Source organism: Rhinatrema bivittatum, chromosome 14, assembly GCF_901001135.1.
Source record: "Rhinatrema bivittatum chromosome 14, aRhiBiv1.1, whole genome shotgun sequence".
NCBI classification, from domain to species: domain Eukaryota; kingdom Metazoa; phylum Chordata; class Amphibia; order Gymnophiona; family Rhinatrematidae; genus Rhinatrema; species Rhinatrema bivittatum.
This window is the reverse complement of record NC_042628.1, coordinates 31905836-31922672: the sequence shown is the minus strand read 5'-3', so window position 1 is coordinate 31922672 and position 16837 is coordinate 31905836. Positions and strand designations below refer to the sequence as shown.

Here is a 16837-nt window from a genome sequence, read left to right as displayed (position 1 = left end):
TTTTCGAAGATGAACTGGAATTTATTTGTATTTTTATCAAGCAGAATATCCATGGACAGACGTAGAGGAGAATGCAGACATCTGTATAGGCAGTAACTACTGATGAGAACATGTGTATTTGATAGCTTTTAAGGATTTCTTGCTTGCCTTCGCCATAGAAAAAGCCTCTTGCGAAAGTGTCTCCTGTATGAGTGTCCTTTGTTTTCAACGTTCACCTTCTTGGAGCTAGAAAGGTCGGTGTGCGAAATCACTGAAGGAGCTGCAGCTTGAAAACCTTTTTGGACGTGATTTGGTTACTCGAGCTTGGAAACCCAGTGTGTGCTTCTCATTGCTTCCAAAAATCAACAAAATGCACCCCCTCTGACAACATAACTCAATTCAGAAAAAGGCAGTAGAGAAAGAGAGGAAAAAAACAAAAACTTTTTGTGCAGTATAAAACTAATTATCCTATCTATTTTCATTAACTTCAGACACTCTGAAAAGTGGGGGGAAAGCCAGTTCCTGTATCCATGAATGCGCTGCGAGTCTGGCCTGTGTGCTATATTAGTTTCTAGTTTATTAGTTTTTTATGTACCATCTCATCAGTAAAACCTTCACATCAGTTTACAATAAAATGTAAGTAAGAAAAATACAATAAATCATTAATAGTATCAAATTTCAGGTAAACAGATAACTATAAAATAATAAATAATTAAGAGCCAGTACAAATACTAAAAATCGTAAAATCATAAAAAGGCACAGCCACAATATAAATTACAAACTTTAAAAGAAAAGTAAGCTGAGAAAATAAAAGTTTCTTAAACCTAAAACAGTAAGCATGAAATCATTACTATATGAGATTTGGTTAAGAGACATTTATCTGATGGCATATGGATTAAATCGTTCCTTCATTAATGTTTCAAGGTGGAGGAAACAGTATTATTTATTCAAGCTGAGGTTAATACAGTGCTCATTTTTTATGTCTAGCACATAGGTGTAGGTTGAGTGGTTTTTGCCAGTAACGATTACAGGCCAGCCTCGCAGCGGCTTCATGGATATATGAACTGGCTTTGCCCCCACCTTTTGAGTGTTTGAAGTTAATGAAAATAGATAGGATAATTAGTTTTAAACTGCACAAAAGGAATTTTTTTTCTCTACTGTCTTGATTCAAATTGAGAAGTAATGGGGTGGGAGTATTTTTTGTTTATATTTTTGGTTTATACACATACAGCACTTTTTTTTTTTTTTTGCCGTTTCCATTGGTTTGTACTTTTTTGTTTTTTCATTTCTTCTCCATTCAAGGGGAATTTCCTCTTTCAGATTCTGGGGGGGTCATTTAGTAGGCTGTGTTACTGCACGGTAAAAGGTGAATTTTAAAAGCCCCATGCATGCCAAAATTTGGGGATGCTGAATGTGTCAGGCTGGTGCAAGCCGAGGGGATTGTGAAAACCACCCGAATAGGCGCACATCTCGCACTGCATGCACAAATGAAAAGTTTCCAAAAAGGGGCAGGGCATGGGCGTGGTATGAGCATTCCTGGATTTTAACTTGGAATTAGCATGCAAAAACGTATGTACACTGGCACGCACAGGGGTCCCCTCCCATGAAAGCTTTACTTCTGCTATGGATGACATGTAAGTAATAAAGCATAAACATCTACACAGACCAACAGGGCTTTACAGGTCAGGTCTAATAGAGAAGAAGGAGGGCTATTAAATAGGGAGGTTTGGAAGTCCTAGATATTAACTGGGTGAACTGAGAATGAACTGGGAAAGCTGGCAATGACATTGGTGCAAAGGTCTTTTAAAATTTCCCCACTTACGTGGTAGAAGTGGAACTTGCACGCACAAATGCGTGCCCACTTAAAATTGAGCACATGTGTGCATGGTCAGGCTATTTTATAACATACGCACATATATGCTTGTATGTTATAAAAATAGGCCCATCCCTAGGCGCGGGCTGACAAATGCATGCACATATGCGCCCGCACACTGGTTTAAAAGTTACTGTCCCTGAGCCTAATTTTCAAGCCTGTCCACCAAAAGGCTAGTATTTTATAAACAGTGCTTGGGAACTTCACAATTAAGAAAATACCGTGTATTTCGGCTCCAAAAGTAGGCATGCATGTTTCAATGCACATGAATATTTCCATTGCAAGAAACGCATACTTTGCCTATTTTATAAACATACGTGGATATCTTTTAGGTGCATAAAACGAACATAAAAAGAACAAATTTAGGGCCTTATTTACCAAGGCTATCGCAGGCTTGCGCTGTTAGCGCAAGCCTGCGATAGCCTGCGCTACCTAAATTGGGGCAGAGTCGGCCCCGGAAGAGGAGGAGTCGGGGCGTCACTGGGGCCAACTCCGCGAAGACGCAGCGGACGACGAAAAGGTAAGGGCCTTTTCACGTCCTACTTCGCGTCCAATAGCTACACTTTCTATGGTGACGCTATTGGGTGCGAAACCGGCAGCAATCACACCGCGGCGGTGCGATCGCTGCCGGCTAGCGCAGGACCACCCCCCGTTTCGGCCCCCCACCCCTCATTACCTAAAGTATCGCAGGCCTGCGATACTTTAGAAAAAGAGGCCCAAAGTTATTATTCTTATTACAAATGAAAGTACTTTGCATTCTTCATCCAAAGGAGATATCATGCACAATGTTTGTAACTGAATCTACTAACATATAAAGTAGCACCTATGCCTCCTACTCTTGAGGTTTGGTGCCTTTATTTTGAAATGAAAAAACACATTCTTCTGCCTTTCCGGTGCATGATGGTATCAGAAGAAATCAATGGTGGTTAGGATAGGTATCTTGCAGTATAGCAACAGTTTAGTTGCATGCGCCTCTGGTTCTTTATAATGTGTGTTAAATCCAATTGTATCTTCTTGTTTTCATTCCTCCTGGCAGCTAATATGAAAGGAAGCTGAAGGAAAAGTTAGTTTCTGCAGGTGTAAACCACAGTCTAACTCATTTTCTTGAATAGTTCTTCTATCTATTAACTTGCAATAAACATTTAAATATATGATATGCAAAGTCCACCTTTGTGATAAGAGCATATCCCTTGTTTTATTTTCTAGAGAAATATTCCAAAGATTTTCTAGAGAGCAAACTAAATGGTACTCTGAGTATTCTGTGAGTGCCCTATTGTGCATAGATTTGCAGTCTTTAGAAAGAGTAAAGTGTCAGAGCTAAGGTTTGTGGCAATCTGTTCAATGATTCTGGTAACCTTTGGCCAGCATACAGCCTTGAGATACAGGATAGTAATCCATGATCAGCAATTCCTGTTGAATAGTTTTATTATTTGATTGTGTGCCATTTACAAAAATGTTTATGGAGGCTTATTTTTTTCTTCAACTTCATTTGGTACCTCAGGGCAAAGAATTAAGATTTGTCTTAAAACTCACTTCCGTATATGTTTAGTCAATTAATGCTTTGTCATCACCTAAACTTGGCACAGAGCTAATTTCACTTAAAATGCCAACTAGAGTTTGGAAAACAGCATATTTGTTTGTGTAGCAAGCTACTATAAACCAGGTTCCTGCCCCCACGATCTTAATATGTGGACCAAGCTGTCTTTTGGACCTGTAAAAAAGGGGTTTTCAAACCTGCAGAGACTTCAAGCCACTGCAGCAAGGTGAAGAAATATAAAAATGTCAAAAAACCCTGTGTGCTCTCCTGTGAATGACAAATGTTTTGCAAAATCCAGCATCCAGCACTCACAGTATTAATACGTTAGGAAAAGGGCCATACTGTTTAACCTGCCCAGAGAACAGCACTATACAACCAGCATAGGAGGAAGCCAAAGAAATGTTGGGAGACCATTTAAGGTAGAAAAGGCTAATTTGACTCAGCTCTGTCTGTGTGGAGGGTGGGGACAGCCAGGAGTTGGAGCCAGGAAGAGAGGAGTGTATCTGGCAGCCTGGCAATCAGTTCTTCTTCTGAAGAGATAATTATTGAGAGGAAGAAACAGAAATCTGTGCTCGGAGGAAATACAGACAGCCAGCTGTTCTTGCTTCTTAGCTGAGGTACATGTAACATCCCAACAAGTGACAGAGAAACCAGGATCTGAGAGACTGTGAGACTCCTTTCAAAGACATCCAAGCCCAGGAGCACATGGCTGGATCAACCTCCTGAGGGACTTGAGTTAAGTAATCTAAACTCTACACTGAAAGTATCTTAGCAGAGGAGGAAGAAGGTTAATTTCCTTGCCTTTTGTCACAAATTCAATATCTCATCATAACTGCTTCAGCTTTTCAGCCAAAGTCAAGCATAAACCCTTGCTGGCAGGTACTGCCACATGAGATAATGCTGGGAAAGAGAAACCAATGGACCGTGGTCTTTCTGTAAGAGACTGAAACCAGGCCTGCTTTCTGTTTAGTTCCAAGTAAACAATTTGGGGAAGCTCCCAAGGAGAGAGAAGGACCTTTCACGCACTGCAGTGCTCATTTATTTGATTTGTCATCCAGCCTGCTCACCATAAATAGGGTTTCCTGATTGTTTTTTTACTCACAATTTTGTGTTTGGGACAGCGTGCACTCTTTACAAACTGATGACATTGGGATGAATCTGTTTCCTCTCCCTCTTTTTTGAATATTTAAGGATAAAGACAAGATTTAAAAGCTTTTTACTTGACTGCTTTTCCCCCCAATCTCTCCAGCATGTGGAGAGAAAGCCAGGCCCTGGCACAATGGCAGGTTGACCTAACTGTACAAGCCACTTGTCATGTAAACAATGTTGTTACATCCCCCACAGCCCCCCCTGTGTTCGTGCCATTTTTTTGCAAACACATAGCCAGAGAGGGAATAAAGAGAGTAGCATCTCTCTTACCTGCCAGCCAAGTGTCAAAATTTTCAAAGAGGCCGGATTTCCTAAGTATAAAGGAATTGTGTGCATCTCCCAGGTACCTGGCCACCATGTCGAGGATGCGCAGTCAAACGTCACAGACCACTTGCATGCTGATGAAGTGGAAGAGCTGTCTGTTGCGGACGATCTCCTCCATGTTATGGGGTGGGATGATGGCTACGTGAGTGCAGTCAATAGCGCCCAGAACATTGGGAAAGTTATCAATGGCATAAAAGCCTCTCTTCAATTCCATCAAGTCCTGCCTGTCCTGAGAAAGTACCATTTGGCAATTAATGCAGTCAGATATATTTGTTATGACATGGCCCAGACAGTGGGGAAAAAGTGGTTGGGACAATCCCCTGATGACCCCTACTATCGGTTGGAAGGAGCCAGATGCCATGAAATGCAGGCTGGCCAATAGTTTGGTGAGCCCCGGTATAGTGTGGGACCTTTCTGTGACTGGATCCAAATCCCCTCGGATTTCTTCATACATTTCCAGGAGAGCTGAGGCGATACCTGCTAACCACACACATTTCTGGCACGCCCAGCAATGAAGCTCCTGGAGGAAAGATGTGCTCCCTGGATCTCCTCTGCCATGGCCGCCTGCGTGCCAAGCGCTGCCATGGGCCATGACCCTTTCCCATGTGGGACCAGTGGCTCAGGCTCTGGTGCAGGGACTTCCCTGGGAGGGGTTGGAACTTCCCTTGCCTGTTCTTGTGGTGGTTGTTCTTGTTGTTTTCTGCAACGAGCATCCTGAAGCACCCAGTAACCCCCATCAAGGAAACCTGCCACAAACATAATAGATTTAGGGAAACAGGCCGATTAAGAAAAGGTGTTTTTATTGGCCCTGAAGGGCATGGTGTATGATAGAAGGCCTCAGTTTACCACATGCGATAATAGCTGCAATCCGAGATAGTGGCTGCGGTCATACGATAAAAACATTTTTTCCCTTCTACTTTAAAAAAAAAAAGGTGTTATGTCTGAAGCTAAATCCCACGTTAGTGTGTGTTAATCTATCTCATTAACTCCTCCCACTGGCATAATACATTAAAATTTGCATGCTAGCTTGTGCTGCGATAGTTTTTGCACGTGCAACACGCGTTAGACCCCATTTAACGCGTGTTAGGGCCCTAATGCATTTTGATCCAGTTAAACAGGTATTTAGCAAGGTAAATCGACTTGCCTGAAAGCGTTCATGTGCTTTCATAACGTGCGGACTTTTAGCCAGATTTTAAAAGAGGCCGACCTGGGGGAAGCCTGTAGGTTGGGGGAGAAAAATAGTGCGCATGCATTCCATTTTCAGATATCTGCGCGTGTTATTTTACCCCTGATTGGCCCACCGCACAAGCCATCTGGGTGCTTTTAGAGCACATACATTCTGCTGAGGGGAAAATCCTTTGAACATTAGCTACAAAAATGCACATTAAGGGGGCAATTTGTAAACAGCCTGCTTACTGGTAAAGTCCATGGGCACTTTTAGTACCCCCATTTAATACACATTTTCAAAGATTAACTATCCCTGCAGTGGGCACAGTATAAGTGCCTGCACACTTTGCAAATGGCTGACAGGGGTGCATTAGCACATGCACTGTACCTTTTGAAAATGCCAGGCGCGTATGCTGTGTTCCTGCCAAACCTAATCGCGCCTCCTCATAATCTGGTGAAATGTGCCGACGCTGAGAAAGCCTGGGTGGGCTTTTCGTTGCTTTGAGGAGGGCAGTCTTCGGAGCGGCCGTTTAGGGATGCTAATCTTGTTTATAACATGCCTACATCGCTTTGATCATTGTTCTCCATAAGTGTGTGTATGTGTGCATATTTTTGCCTACACAGGCTACTCAGTATTGCATCCCAACCCCTGCCCCCTGGACAGTAGAGTGCTGTCAGCTGCAGGCATTAAAACCTTGGACACCTGGTGGTCTTTTCGGGAATTCCACTGATTGCATGCAGTGCTTTATACTACTGAGTGATAAAACATGATAGGCAATCACGAGTGTGCCTACAGAAAGCACAGGCAGTCCTACTTAAGGATCATTATTATAACATGCCAGTGATATTTAAACTGTAAATATTGTATTGGAGAGATATGCTGTCTCCGATAAGGACGGTGAGCACCGATTCCTGCTGACAAGGGAGAGATAAAGAGGATCAAAGTTTGCTGTTTGGTAAAGGCGTGAAGATGGACCTGTGATCGAGAAAATTAGCTGAGCCAGCTACCTGCAGTCTCCAAGGGAGACGTGAATGTGCATGCAATCTGATGTCATTTTTACCACCGGCCATCCAACATAGCCAAAGGCTTCACCAAGCTTTCTAACTTGGTTTCTGATTTAAAAAAATACCTTCCATAGTTGCATTTCAGATCCCAGAAGAATTTTGTGAGAGTCCATCTTTATTCATCTATCTCAGTGACAGTAAATTAAACATTAAAAAACAAATGTAAAACTGTTTTAAGCGCATTAAAACAGAGGCATCTACTGCCTCTGATGGACAGAGGCAGTAGATGCCCTGCCACAGTCTCCCATCTTTGATCGTAGAAGCCAGTTATTGCGACAGGATTTAAGTGTCTTTGGGATAGGTATAGATGGCAATGGTTAAGAGACTGGGTAAAAGACACGGGTGGGAGGGAAGGCCTGAATGTTCGCTTAAGTATTAGAACTTGAATACTCACTTACCCAGGATGGTAGAAAACTAAAGATGGAAGATAAAACAAAAAAGTGAATTGAATAAGGAGTGATGTCCTGCAGGTGGTCAAGCTTGAATGGTTGACAGCTAGGAGATATACCGTACTTAGCTTGAGCAGTATAAAAGGGACTATCCAGGCAGACGGGCCAATTGGTCTTTACTTCCACTCTGGGAGACATTCTGTGCTCCCAAGGACCAGACCTCCTTCCTGCAGGTTCAAATATAGGTAGGGAACTTCATTTTCGGTTTTTATTTTTTTCAAGTTTCATGGGAATTTATTATGTCAAGAACAAAAACAGGAAGAAAATCAGCGGGAAAATGTGAGTCATCATTTTTCTGGGGAAATACTGGGGTTTATTTTGTTGGATGGAAGCCAGGACAAATAAAACAATATTATTTATTTATTTATTTATGCACGTGATTTAATTAAGCAGATTTTCCCCACTCAGCAGAATCATTATCTCTACCCTCATCCACTACCTGGAGCCACTGCCACTGGTAGGAGAGGGAGGTAAGTTGGGGGAAGGGGGTGCATGACTGAAAGTTTGCTTAGGGCGCCCAAATACTCTTGCACTGTCCCTGCTTGGAGCTCTTGCATTCTGCAGGGCCGCACTTCTGCTTTTGTGGCAGAGCCAGGGAGCCTGCCAGGAAGTGTTTCTGGTGGGCTGCAGGCACTTTGGTTGCCTGGGGGGAGGGGGAGGTGGAACTTCTGCAGCACTGGAGGGCCAAGCACGTTTGATGGGGGCGGGGCGGGTCTTGGAAACACTGCGGGTGTCTTGGCCTGCAGTGGCTTCTAGTTGCTGCCAGAGACCTTGACACTGCATCCTGCAGCTCTGGAGCTGCTCTTTAATCAGCCTAAAATTAGGATGAAAATCGGTTTCAACTGAAAACAAAGGAACCCTCAATGTAAGATAGCGGGAAAGCAAACTTTAAGCGGGTAATTTCGAAAGGGGGTAAATTGAAAGAGTTTCCGTGTTTAAAAGTAGAATTTCTGCGTGTAAATAGCAGATACGGGGGCAAGTAAAACCTGACGTATGTGCCTATTAACAGTATTGGATGTGGTTAGTGCAGTTAGTGTAGCTGGGTTCAAAAAAGATTTGGATAAGTTCTTGGAGGAGAAGTCCATTAATGGCTATTAATCAATTATACTTAGGGAATAGCCACTGCTATTAATTGCATCAGTAGCATGGGATCTTCTTAGTGTTTGGGTAATTGCCAGGTTCTTGTGGCCTGGTTTGGCCTCTGTTGGAAACAGGATGCTGGGCTTGATGGACCCTTGGTCTGACCCAGCATGGCAATTTCACAATTTCTTATGTTCTTATTGCATGTAAATGAAAAAAGGGATGGTTTAGGGACCTTCTCGGGTGGGTTTTAATAGTTTGCACAGTCAGCATTTTGTTAGCTGCATAGGCTCATATGTTCCTGCACCTGCAATGTGAGTTGCAGTTTTTAGGTGGGAGGTCTGGGTTAAGCTGTTGGGGGGGTGGGGGGGGGGGGGGGGGGGTGGGTGTCAGGATGCAGTGCTCCAGGCTCTGGGTGAACTGGCAGAGGTGTCAACTAACTGGTAAAAGTACAAGTGGATAACCTGTGGTAAATTTGTGCATGTTACAATTATTCTGGGCATAAAATATGTATGTGTTCTTTTATAAAATACATATAGAAAGTATGTGGCCATTAAAAATGCAGGCAAGCACATACTTTATGGGGGCAGACACACATGATAAAGGCTCCCGTCACACAGTTTATAAAACACAACCATAACTTTGTGACTTATATCAATATTTGCTGACTTACTCGGACTGCATGAAAATTACTTTCAGCAACACAAATTCAACCGCCTTGCTTTCTGTGGTACACAAGATTTTCCAGAGCGAACCCACACTTTAATATAGACAATTTGAGTCCCCCAGATCTTTTAGGATATTTAAGGTTGCCTGTCCTGCCTTCCATCCACCTCCCTGATTGAAACCTTACTTACTGTTGAAAAGATGGGGGCAGGGGTTTCTTCGTGAACTGTGTACATTTGGCGGTGTTTGGGACCGAGCAATGCCTGAAACGGTAAGCTCTCAGTACTTGTAAAGGCAAATAACTGGCGTCCTGCATGTGAATTAATATATTTTGCAGTGTGGAGCAGGAAGTTAGCTGCCAATGTTCAGGCGACTTGGGAAGGTGCTGGGGCTGAGACCTGGTGAGGTGAATGTTCTGTGTGTGTTTGTCTTCTTTGATTGAGCTTTCAAGAGACTTGGGAGGTATAAGCCTGATATGCAGTCCTTGAAGACAAATTACTGCAGAGAAGCAGTGGCAGAGGAAGCTCAGTCTGTGAAGCTTTGGAGCTGACAGGAATGTGGCTCATCACACCAGCAAAGGCATCCCTCTTCTAATTCTCATTTCCAACAATATTAAGCAGAGGGATATTTATGGTTTGCTATTTTTTTTTGTTCCCACTAGATTCTTTGTCACTGCGATGAAGTGTTATCCCTCAAACATTCATTGAGAAAAGAGCTTTACCTTGCATTGCTTTGACCTTCGTGATGCTTTTGCTATTTACTTTCTGCTCCTTCCGTTCTTTCCATAGCAACCAGTAAGAAAGAGATGGAAATAACAGAAGGTTAAAGTCCTGCTGGCTTTCAGAGACAAGAGCATGAATACCTTGATCTCTCGTTCTTGCGGCAAAGCTTTTCAGCAAGAATAGAACAAGATACCATTGTCCGCTAAACTCCTTCACTGATAAAAGGCAGATGCCACAACTTCACATAAGATGTATAATTGCAACTAGAAGATTGCAATTTTGTGAACAACTTGATGGTGTTCCTTACTATAAGTAGATGGACCACTTAGTGACTCACTGACAGATCCTACTCTAGAATTTCTAAGTGATGGATCCAAAGGAATTGGAGAATATCCTGGACTGAGCTAGTGATGCACCCTTCTATACTTGGTCATAGGGAGGGTAATTTTCCAAGAGACATCTGTAGGTAGTGATTTATGTATAGAAATGGCCCTTTAGACAATCACGCAACTGATTCAGGCATAAAATTATGGGCATACACATTGGATGCGTGTACCTTTAAACATGTAAGGGAGAGTTATTCCTTCGGCAGTGTCCGGATGAAGTTGGAACTTGCATGATTTTTGATTTTTACAAAGTATGCACATAGATAGCTTTTCTCAACAAAACTGCACACACCAAATAGGAGGTGAAATTGTGTGTGCATAGTTTTACAGGGATAATTTTCAAAATGGACTTATGCAAATAATTGCCAGCTATCTTATGCATGATGTTACAAATGATCCCCTTACTTTCTAGGTTATAGTACATGGAGCTGCTCCTTTCAGTTATGTTCTGAAAATGCTACTACTTCATTAGTTTCTATTTCTATTTGGACTTATAGCCCACCTTATTGAATCCAATGGAAACATTTAAAGTGGCTCTCAAACATGTTAATAAAATTCAATTAATATACAATATAATGATACAATTCACATATCATAGTAACTATATCATATTCAAATATTAATACATATTCAAAATATTAAATAGAATTCATAACAACCAAATAAATCCTACTTCTTCCTTTCACTATAGAACAAATTCAATTATGGTAGAATTAATATACTAAAACAAAAACATACTAACATACATTAATAACCTGTAACATGTATTGAATTACAACAGTATACAATTTTACTGCATATAAATAAAGTATTTTCTTTAGACCCATCAACCATAACTTAGAATTTATATTTCTTTTTTTAAGCATGCATCTCTTGGTTATTTCGTGTAACCCAGAGCTCAGATTAGGTAGGAAGCATTTCCTTTGTCATTCTTACGCCAGACTATAAACTCCTGGAGATCCTCCATAATGCTGTTCTGTCTTCTGCTGAGTGCCACCTATTCTGTTGCCTTTCAGATCACAGTTGTCACAAGCGGACCTAGGCTTCACCTTTTCTCTTTGTACAATATGTTGCTATGTCTGTGTGTGTGTGGAAGAATGGAGGACAGGGAAGAATAGATTAACAAGTAACTCCAGCCTTTTATTTATTTTTTGCATTCAGTAATTTGCGATATTTTTTTTTTCCTTAATGATGAATATTTCATGTTATTTTCCCAGAAGTTCTTAAAGGGGGGGCCACAAGATAGCATGTTATCAGTGGTGTAACAAGTTGTGCCACCACAGTTTAGTGCATTTGTATGGAAGCACAGCTGAAAAAATGAACATCTAAGGCTTCTTTTCCTCCTCTCTCTGTCCTCCCATTCTTTTAGATTTCTTCTGTGGCTTATTGAGGGCCAGCATTCGTCAGGCTTTTCATTCCTAAAGGTTTCAGGACATTACAATGTGTTCAGAGTGGAGCAAGTTTTAAGTGAAGGCATTAATTTGTCACAGAAAGCAATAAATACATACTTTCTATATCAAGGGAAAGCAAGTAATCAGAATTACAACCTCCAGCATACTAATGTACCAACACTTTATCTAGCTTGCACCGAATGAGGACTAACCGTGGTGAAAAACAAAGGGGTTCTCAGAAACTGTCTAAAAAATAAAGTGTGACCCTCTCTTGGATTAGAGGTCCCTAATACAGGGGTCACAGCAGACGTCCCTGGGGCCACTATCTCCTGGATTACTCTTCTCTCTCTCACTCGCACTGTCCACAACACTACAGTAAGCCACCAAGGGGGCCGAGGAACACCTGGCAGGGAGGAGGACAAGCCTCCAGGGTCTTCAGCTCTTGGGGGTAGGTACCTTGAACAGTCTCTCACAGCCTCCGGTTTGTACTCACATAGGCAGATCTCTTCAGTTCAGCAGTCTGGTTCTTTGGATGGAAAAAAAAACCAGGCAGCGACTTGAAGGGTGTGGGGGAAAGGATGGTAGCTCTAAGCATCAAAATCTCTCCCTCTAGGCTCAAACTCTGAATCAGTATCCAAAGCTCTTTCCCAGTGATGGGAGAGGGAAAAAAAACCAAACCAACCTCTCTCCAGGGAGATGACAGGGGGAAACCCAACACCCTCTTTCAAACAAGATGACACAAACTTGCAGAAAATCTCACTTCTTCTCCTTCTAGGTCACTATAGTCCCCACTTTTGCTGGGCACAAGGCAACTTAGCACCCCAGGCAACTGCAAACTCCATCTTGACTGGCAGCAGGCCAAACAGCACCCAATCTTGCCTCCTCAGGTGTGTGTGTGTGTGTGGGGGGGGGGGGGGGTGTCCGCTCCTGAAATGGGAGCAGGTCAAAAACACTCCAGCTCTCTCAAAAGTAAAAAAGAAATTCACTCCTCTGAACTCTCCTTGTTTATCCCAATGATGCAGACAAGGGGGCCAGCTGGGATTCACGAGAACAAGAACTGTTATAAAATAAAAGGATTGAGCCATTTCTGAGGGGTTTGAAGAACGTAACAACATAAGACTTGGCATTCTGGGTCAGAGCAAGGGTCCATCAAGCCCAGCATCCTGTTTTGAACGGCGGCCGATCCGGCTCACAGGTAAAGGGTCTGGGCTAACTGTGGGGAGTGTAGGCTATGAAACCAGGGGAGGGATTGGAGAACCTAGCTGATAACTGGGTGAACTGGTGGACGAACCGGTAAACTGGGAATGGCGTGGGTGCGTGCCCCTTTTAAAATCCCCTGACTTACGTTGTAGAAGTGGGATTTGCAGTCCCATGCGCCCACGCCCACTTAAAATTAGGGGCACATGTGCATATGGTGCACATTGTTGAAATACTGTAGATCCCTGCACATGATCTGTGAGTGCTCCCAACAGACCTCATGGAGCAACTCACAGATGGACCATATTTACTAAGAGCCTGCTCACTGATTTAACACAGGAACCTGCAGTTTCTTATTGGTCTCCAGTGTTCAGAGTTCCTGGCTCTTCTTTTCATGCAGCCACTAAATAGCTACCAATTTCCATTGGATGATCTATGGAAAACCTAATACCAGAACCGCCCACATATTTCAATGGGAACCTGTGAATTTTTTGCCAGTCACCACTGTAAGCTTCACAAGAAGCCTAAAATAACAAATAGATAATGGGTATAGAAACATGAAGACAGAAAAAGTTCATTACGGCTTATCTAGTCTGCCATCTTTATCAACTTTATAGCTGACAAATCAATGTTTATCCCATGCTGTCTTGAATTCATATACTGTCCTTGTCTCCATCACCTCTAGGGCCAATGCAATACCGTGCGCTCAGCCTAGCGCACAGCTTGATGTGCGGTTGGATGCGCTAGAATAACTCCGATGCAGTAATGGGATTAGTGCATCCAAAACAGCGCTCATCACATGCAAATGCCGTGTAGATGAGGCTTTAGCTATTACCCCCGATGCAAAACAATTGCTGTGCGCCCGATGCACACTTTTTAACACAGAAAATTTGACGCCTCTCCTGGAACAGGCGTAAAGTCTTTCTGCGTATCATGGGCTCAACTTAAGAGCAAAATATACTGCTTTCCTGTGGTTCCTTCTTCTTACTATTGTCACAATACTAAGTAGGAGGAACCGCAGAAAGCAGCACCATTCAAAATTAAAAAGGATTGCCTGAAAAAAAAAAACCCAATTTCTGGGTGCACAATACACGCTCCAGGCTGTGTATATTGTGCGTGTATATTTGCCGGTCAATTAGCTGCCATGGGATAAAATGGACGCTCGTATTGAGCGTCCATTTTCCTAACCTGCTCACAGCCATGTCTCCTGGACATGCAATGCCAAGGACTCGCTAAGGACGCACAGTTTCCCCCTAGTGTGTTCTTTAACGCAGCAGTTCATTAGCATATCGCATTGCGTGTCCAGGAGAGGTGGCCTGTGCGCGCGCCGGGAGAGCGGGCGTTCGCCGGCTCTCCCGCGTTTTTACTGTATCGGCCCGTAAGTTGGTAGCTGTATAGATGTAGATCCCAGCAGGCAGAAGTAGTTGTATTGCAGGCACCAAGGCAGGGAGAGCAGGCCCTCGAGGAGCAAGTACCTGGTATCCTAGATAGGCACCTGAAAGAAAGCAAAAGGCCCCCGAGGAGCAGGTATCCAGGTTAGATGAAATACCCCGAAGGGCAGAGAGAGCTTCCTGAGGCAGCAAGAAGCGGCAGAGTAGCTTAGACCGGAGGCATATCCAATCCTTGCTAACTTGAGTTGCTAGCAAACGAAGGGCAGGCTAAATACCCGGATGGTGTGACGTCACTCGAGGGGGACGTCCCCGAGGTTCCCGCCATGACGTGGATAAAGATGTGGGTGGCGTGCGCACGCGCACCCTAGGAGGCCCTCAGGAGAAACATGGCGGATAGCCTTGCCCTAGCGGTTTCGGGGACACCGGAGAGAGCAGCATGCAGATGCGGCGGTAGCCATCTTCCCAAGGCTAGCGGGGAGAGCAGAGAGAAAGGTGAGGCACAGAGGTCGAAGCCGACTGAGACCGGACGCAACAAACGTCAGGAACACCTCAAGCGCCTGCCTAGTTTCACATGAGTATATTTTACGCAGCAACGATTTGAACGGATAACATTTACCTCCTTGGTGGAGATTTGTGTGTGTGTGTGTGTGTGTGTGAAATTTAAACCACAATGATTTCTCTGGCTAACTCCCAAAGTTAAAACTCTCGAATTTCATCAAAATCCATTTGCTGGTTTCTCTGCTGAACAGATGAACTGACCCGACCTGACCATAAGGCTTTCTTTTGTTAAAGAACTCCTAAAAATTACAGTACGGTGGGTTAATGGGAGCAGTGCAGTATTTGTATAACCTTGAAGAAAAAAAACCCATCTTGAGCTTCCTGCATGTTATTTACTGTGATCTATGCCCAGCATTTAGCACTGAATTCAACTATAAATGCTGACACTATGATTTATGAAGCATTAGTGCTAGTTGGGATTGAATACATTTCTCTTTCAGTTCATTGGCTTCAAAGAGAAACATATTTGCATGACAGAGTCAGACATTTTGCTGAAAAAGGGCCTTGGTGATTTGAAATATGCTTGATGTGTTTTGAATAGCCTTCTTACACTGAAGTCCTTTTAAAGTTTGTACTTTCAGGTTACCTTTGTTCTGAAGTTGGCACTGATTTAATAAAGACATCAGCTTAGAAGTAAACTTTAAGACCTGTGCACGTGCCCGCACGTTTGCCAGCGCACGCACATGGGTGCGCCAAGTTTATAATATGCGCGCGTGTTATAAAATCGGCTATCCGCACGTACGTGCGCGCATGAATTTATATTGACGTGCGCGTGTGTACGCAAATGCGTGTGGCCGCGGGCCTTTTAAAATCCGTGCGGTGTGCACGGGTCCAAGTCTCGAGCCTGTCTCCCGGTTTTGACATGCACAAGCCTTTGAAAATCGACCATTTAGAGGGCAGTTTCCGAAGGAGTCTGCCCGGGGTAACCAAGCAGCTTCCTGGGTAAATTCCCAAGGCTGAAAACTGCCCTCCCCTCAGCAGACAGGGCCGGGAACAGGGGAGGTCCAGGGAGGTATAATATGTGCAGAGATTTCATTTTAAAATCCCTGTGTGCACTTTACTCTGAATGCTTTGCTCCTGCTGTTGCTCCACAAATCGGAAACTTGGTTCACAGAAGAAGCATTTGCTGGTCCAACTTCTCCTGCGTCATTCCTTTTCTGCCATTATTGTTGTCTGTAGTGAATCCTTATTGTCTTGCACTCTACTTTCTTTCCACCATGCAGATTCCGGCCTCTCTTTTCTTACCTGATCTACTTCCACCTTTCTTATCTTATTCGTTTCTTGTTCATTCTTCTTCCCTTTTTTCATGGTTTTCGGTGACAATGCCAGTGGTGCTTGTCTTATTTTTTTTGGATTGACTGTTTACTTTCTGCTTCCATGGGCTTCTAGCTCAATTAGAGCCAGCCTCTCGGGGTTACAGTGCTGTGAACCCTTATTCACAACTTCCAGGGTCTCCCCCATTTTACAAATCCTCCTCGCTCCCCAATCTAGCTAAACCCCCTTTCTGAGCCATTGTCAACAAATTGAGGCTCTTTCTAGACCTGAGTACATGTGCTCCCTGAGTCTGGCCACTAGGTGTCACACTGTACAATGACTGGGACTCCCTCTCCTTCCAGGTACTGTAATTTCTGCCTTCTTGACACCCCTAGCACAGTCAGCCCAGGGAGCAGAGGCTAAGATTAGAAATAAGTCTCCCTTATGGCTGATCAGTTGCACCTTTTTACTTATCTGATTTAAATTTGCATCCTCAGCATTTGAAGAATCATTGGTTTAAAATGTTGTGCAGTATTCTAACTATATTGGTCCTGGAGAAAAGTTAAATCATGGTAGATTATGATACCAATATAAAAATAATCCAAAGATGCCTTGTATATAGTTAAAACTAATATGCATTTCAAGCTGA

General features: G+C 43.3%; 1 protein-coding gene across 1 annotated transcript in view; it reads right to left on the bottom strand.

The window, feature by feature from the left end:
- LOC115076121 (ectonucleotide pyrophosphatase/phosphodiesterase family member 7-like) overlaps window positions 1-16242 on the bottom strand; it is an 82632-nt gene extending 66390 nt beyond the window's left edge. Inside the window, exon 1 of the mRNA XM_029577244.1 lies at window positions 16180-16242. Within this exon, the coding sequence (XP_029433104.1) occupies window positions 16180-16242 (63 nt within the window). The remainder of the gene's footprint in view (window positions 1-16179) is intronic.
- Window positions 16243-16837: the final 595 nt, after the last annotated feature.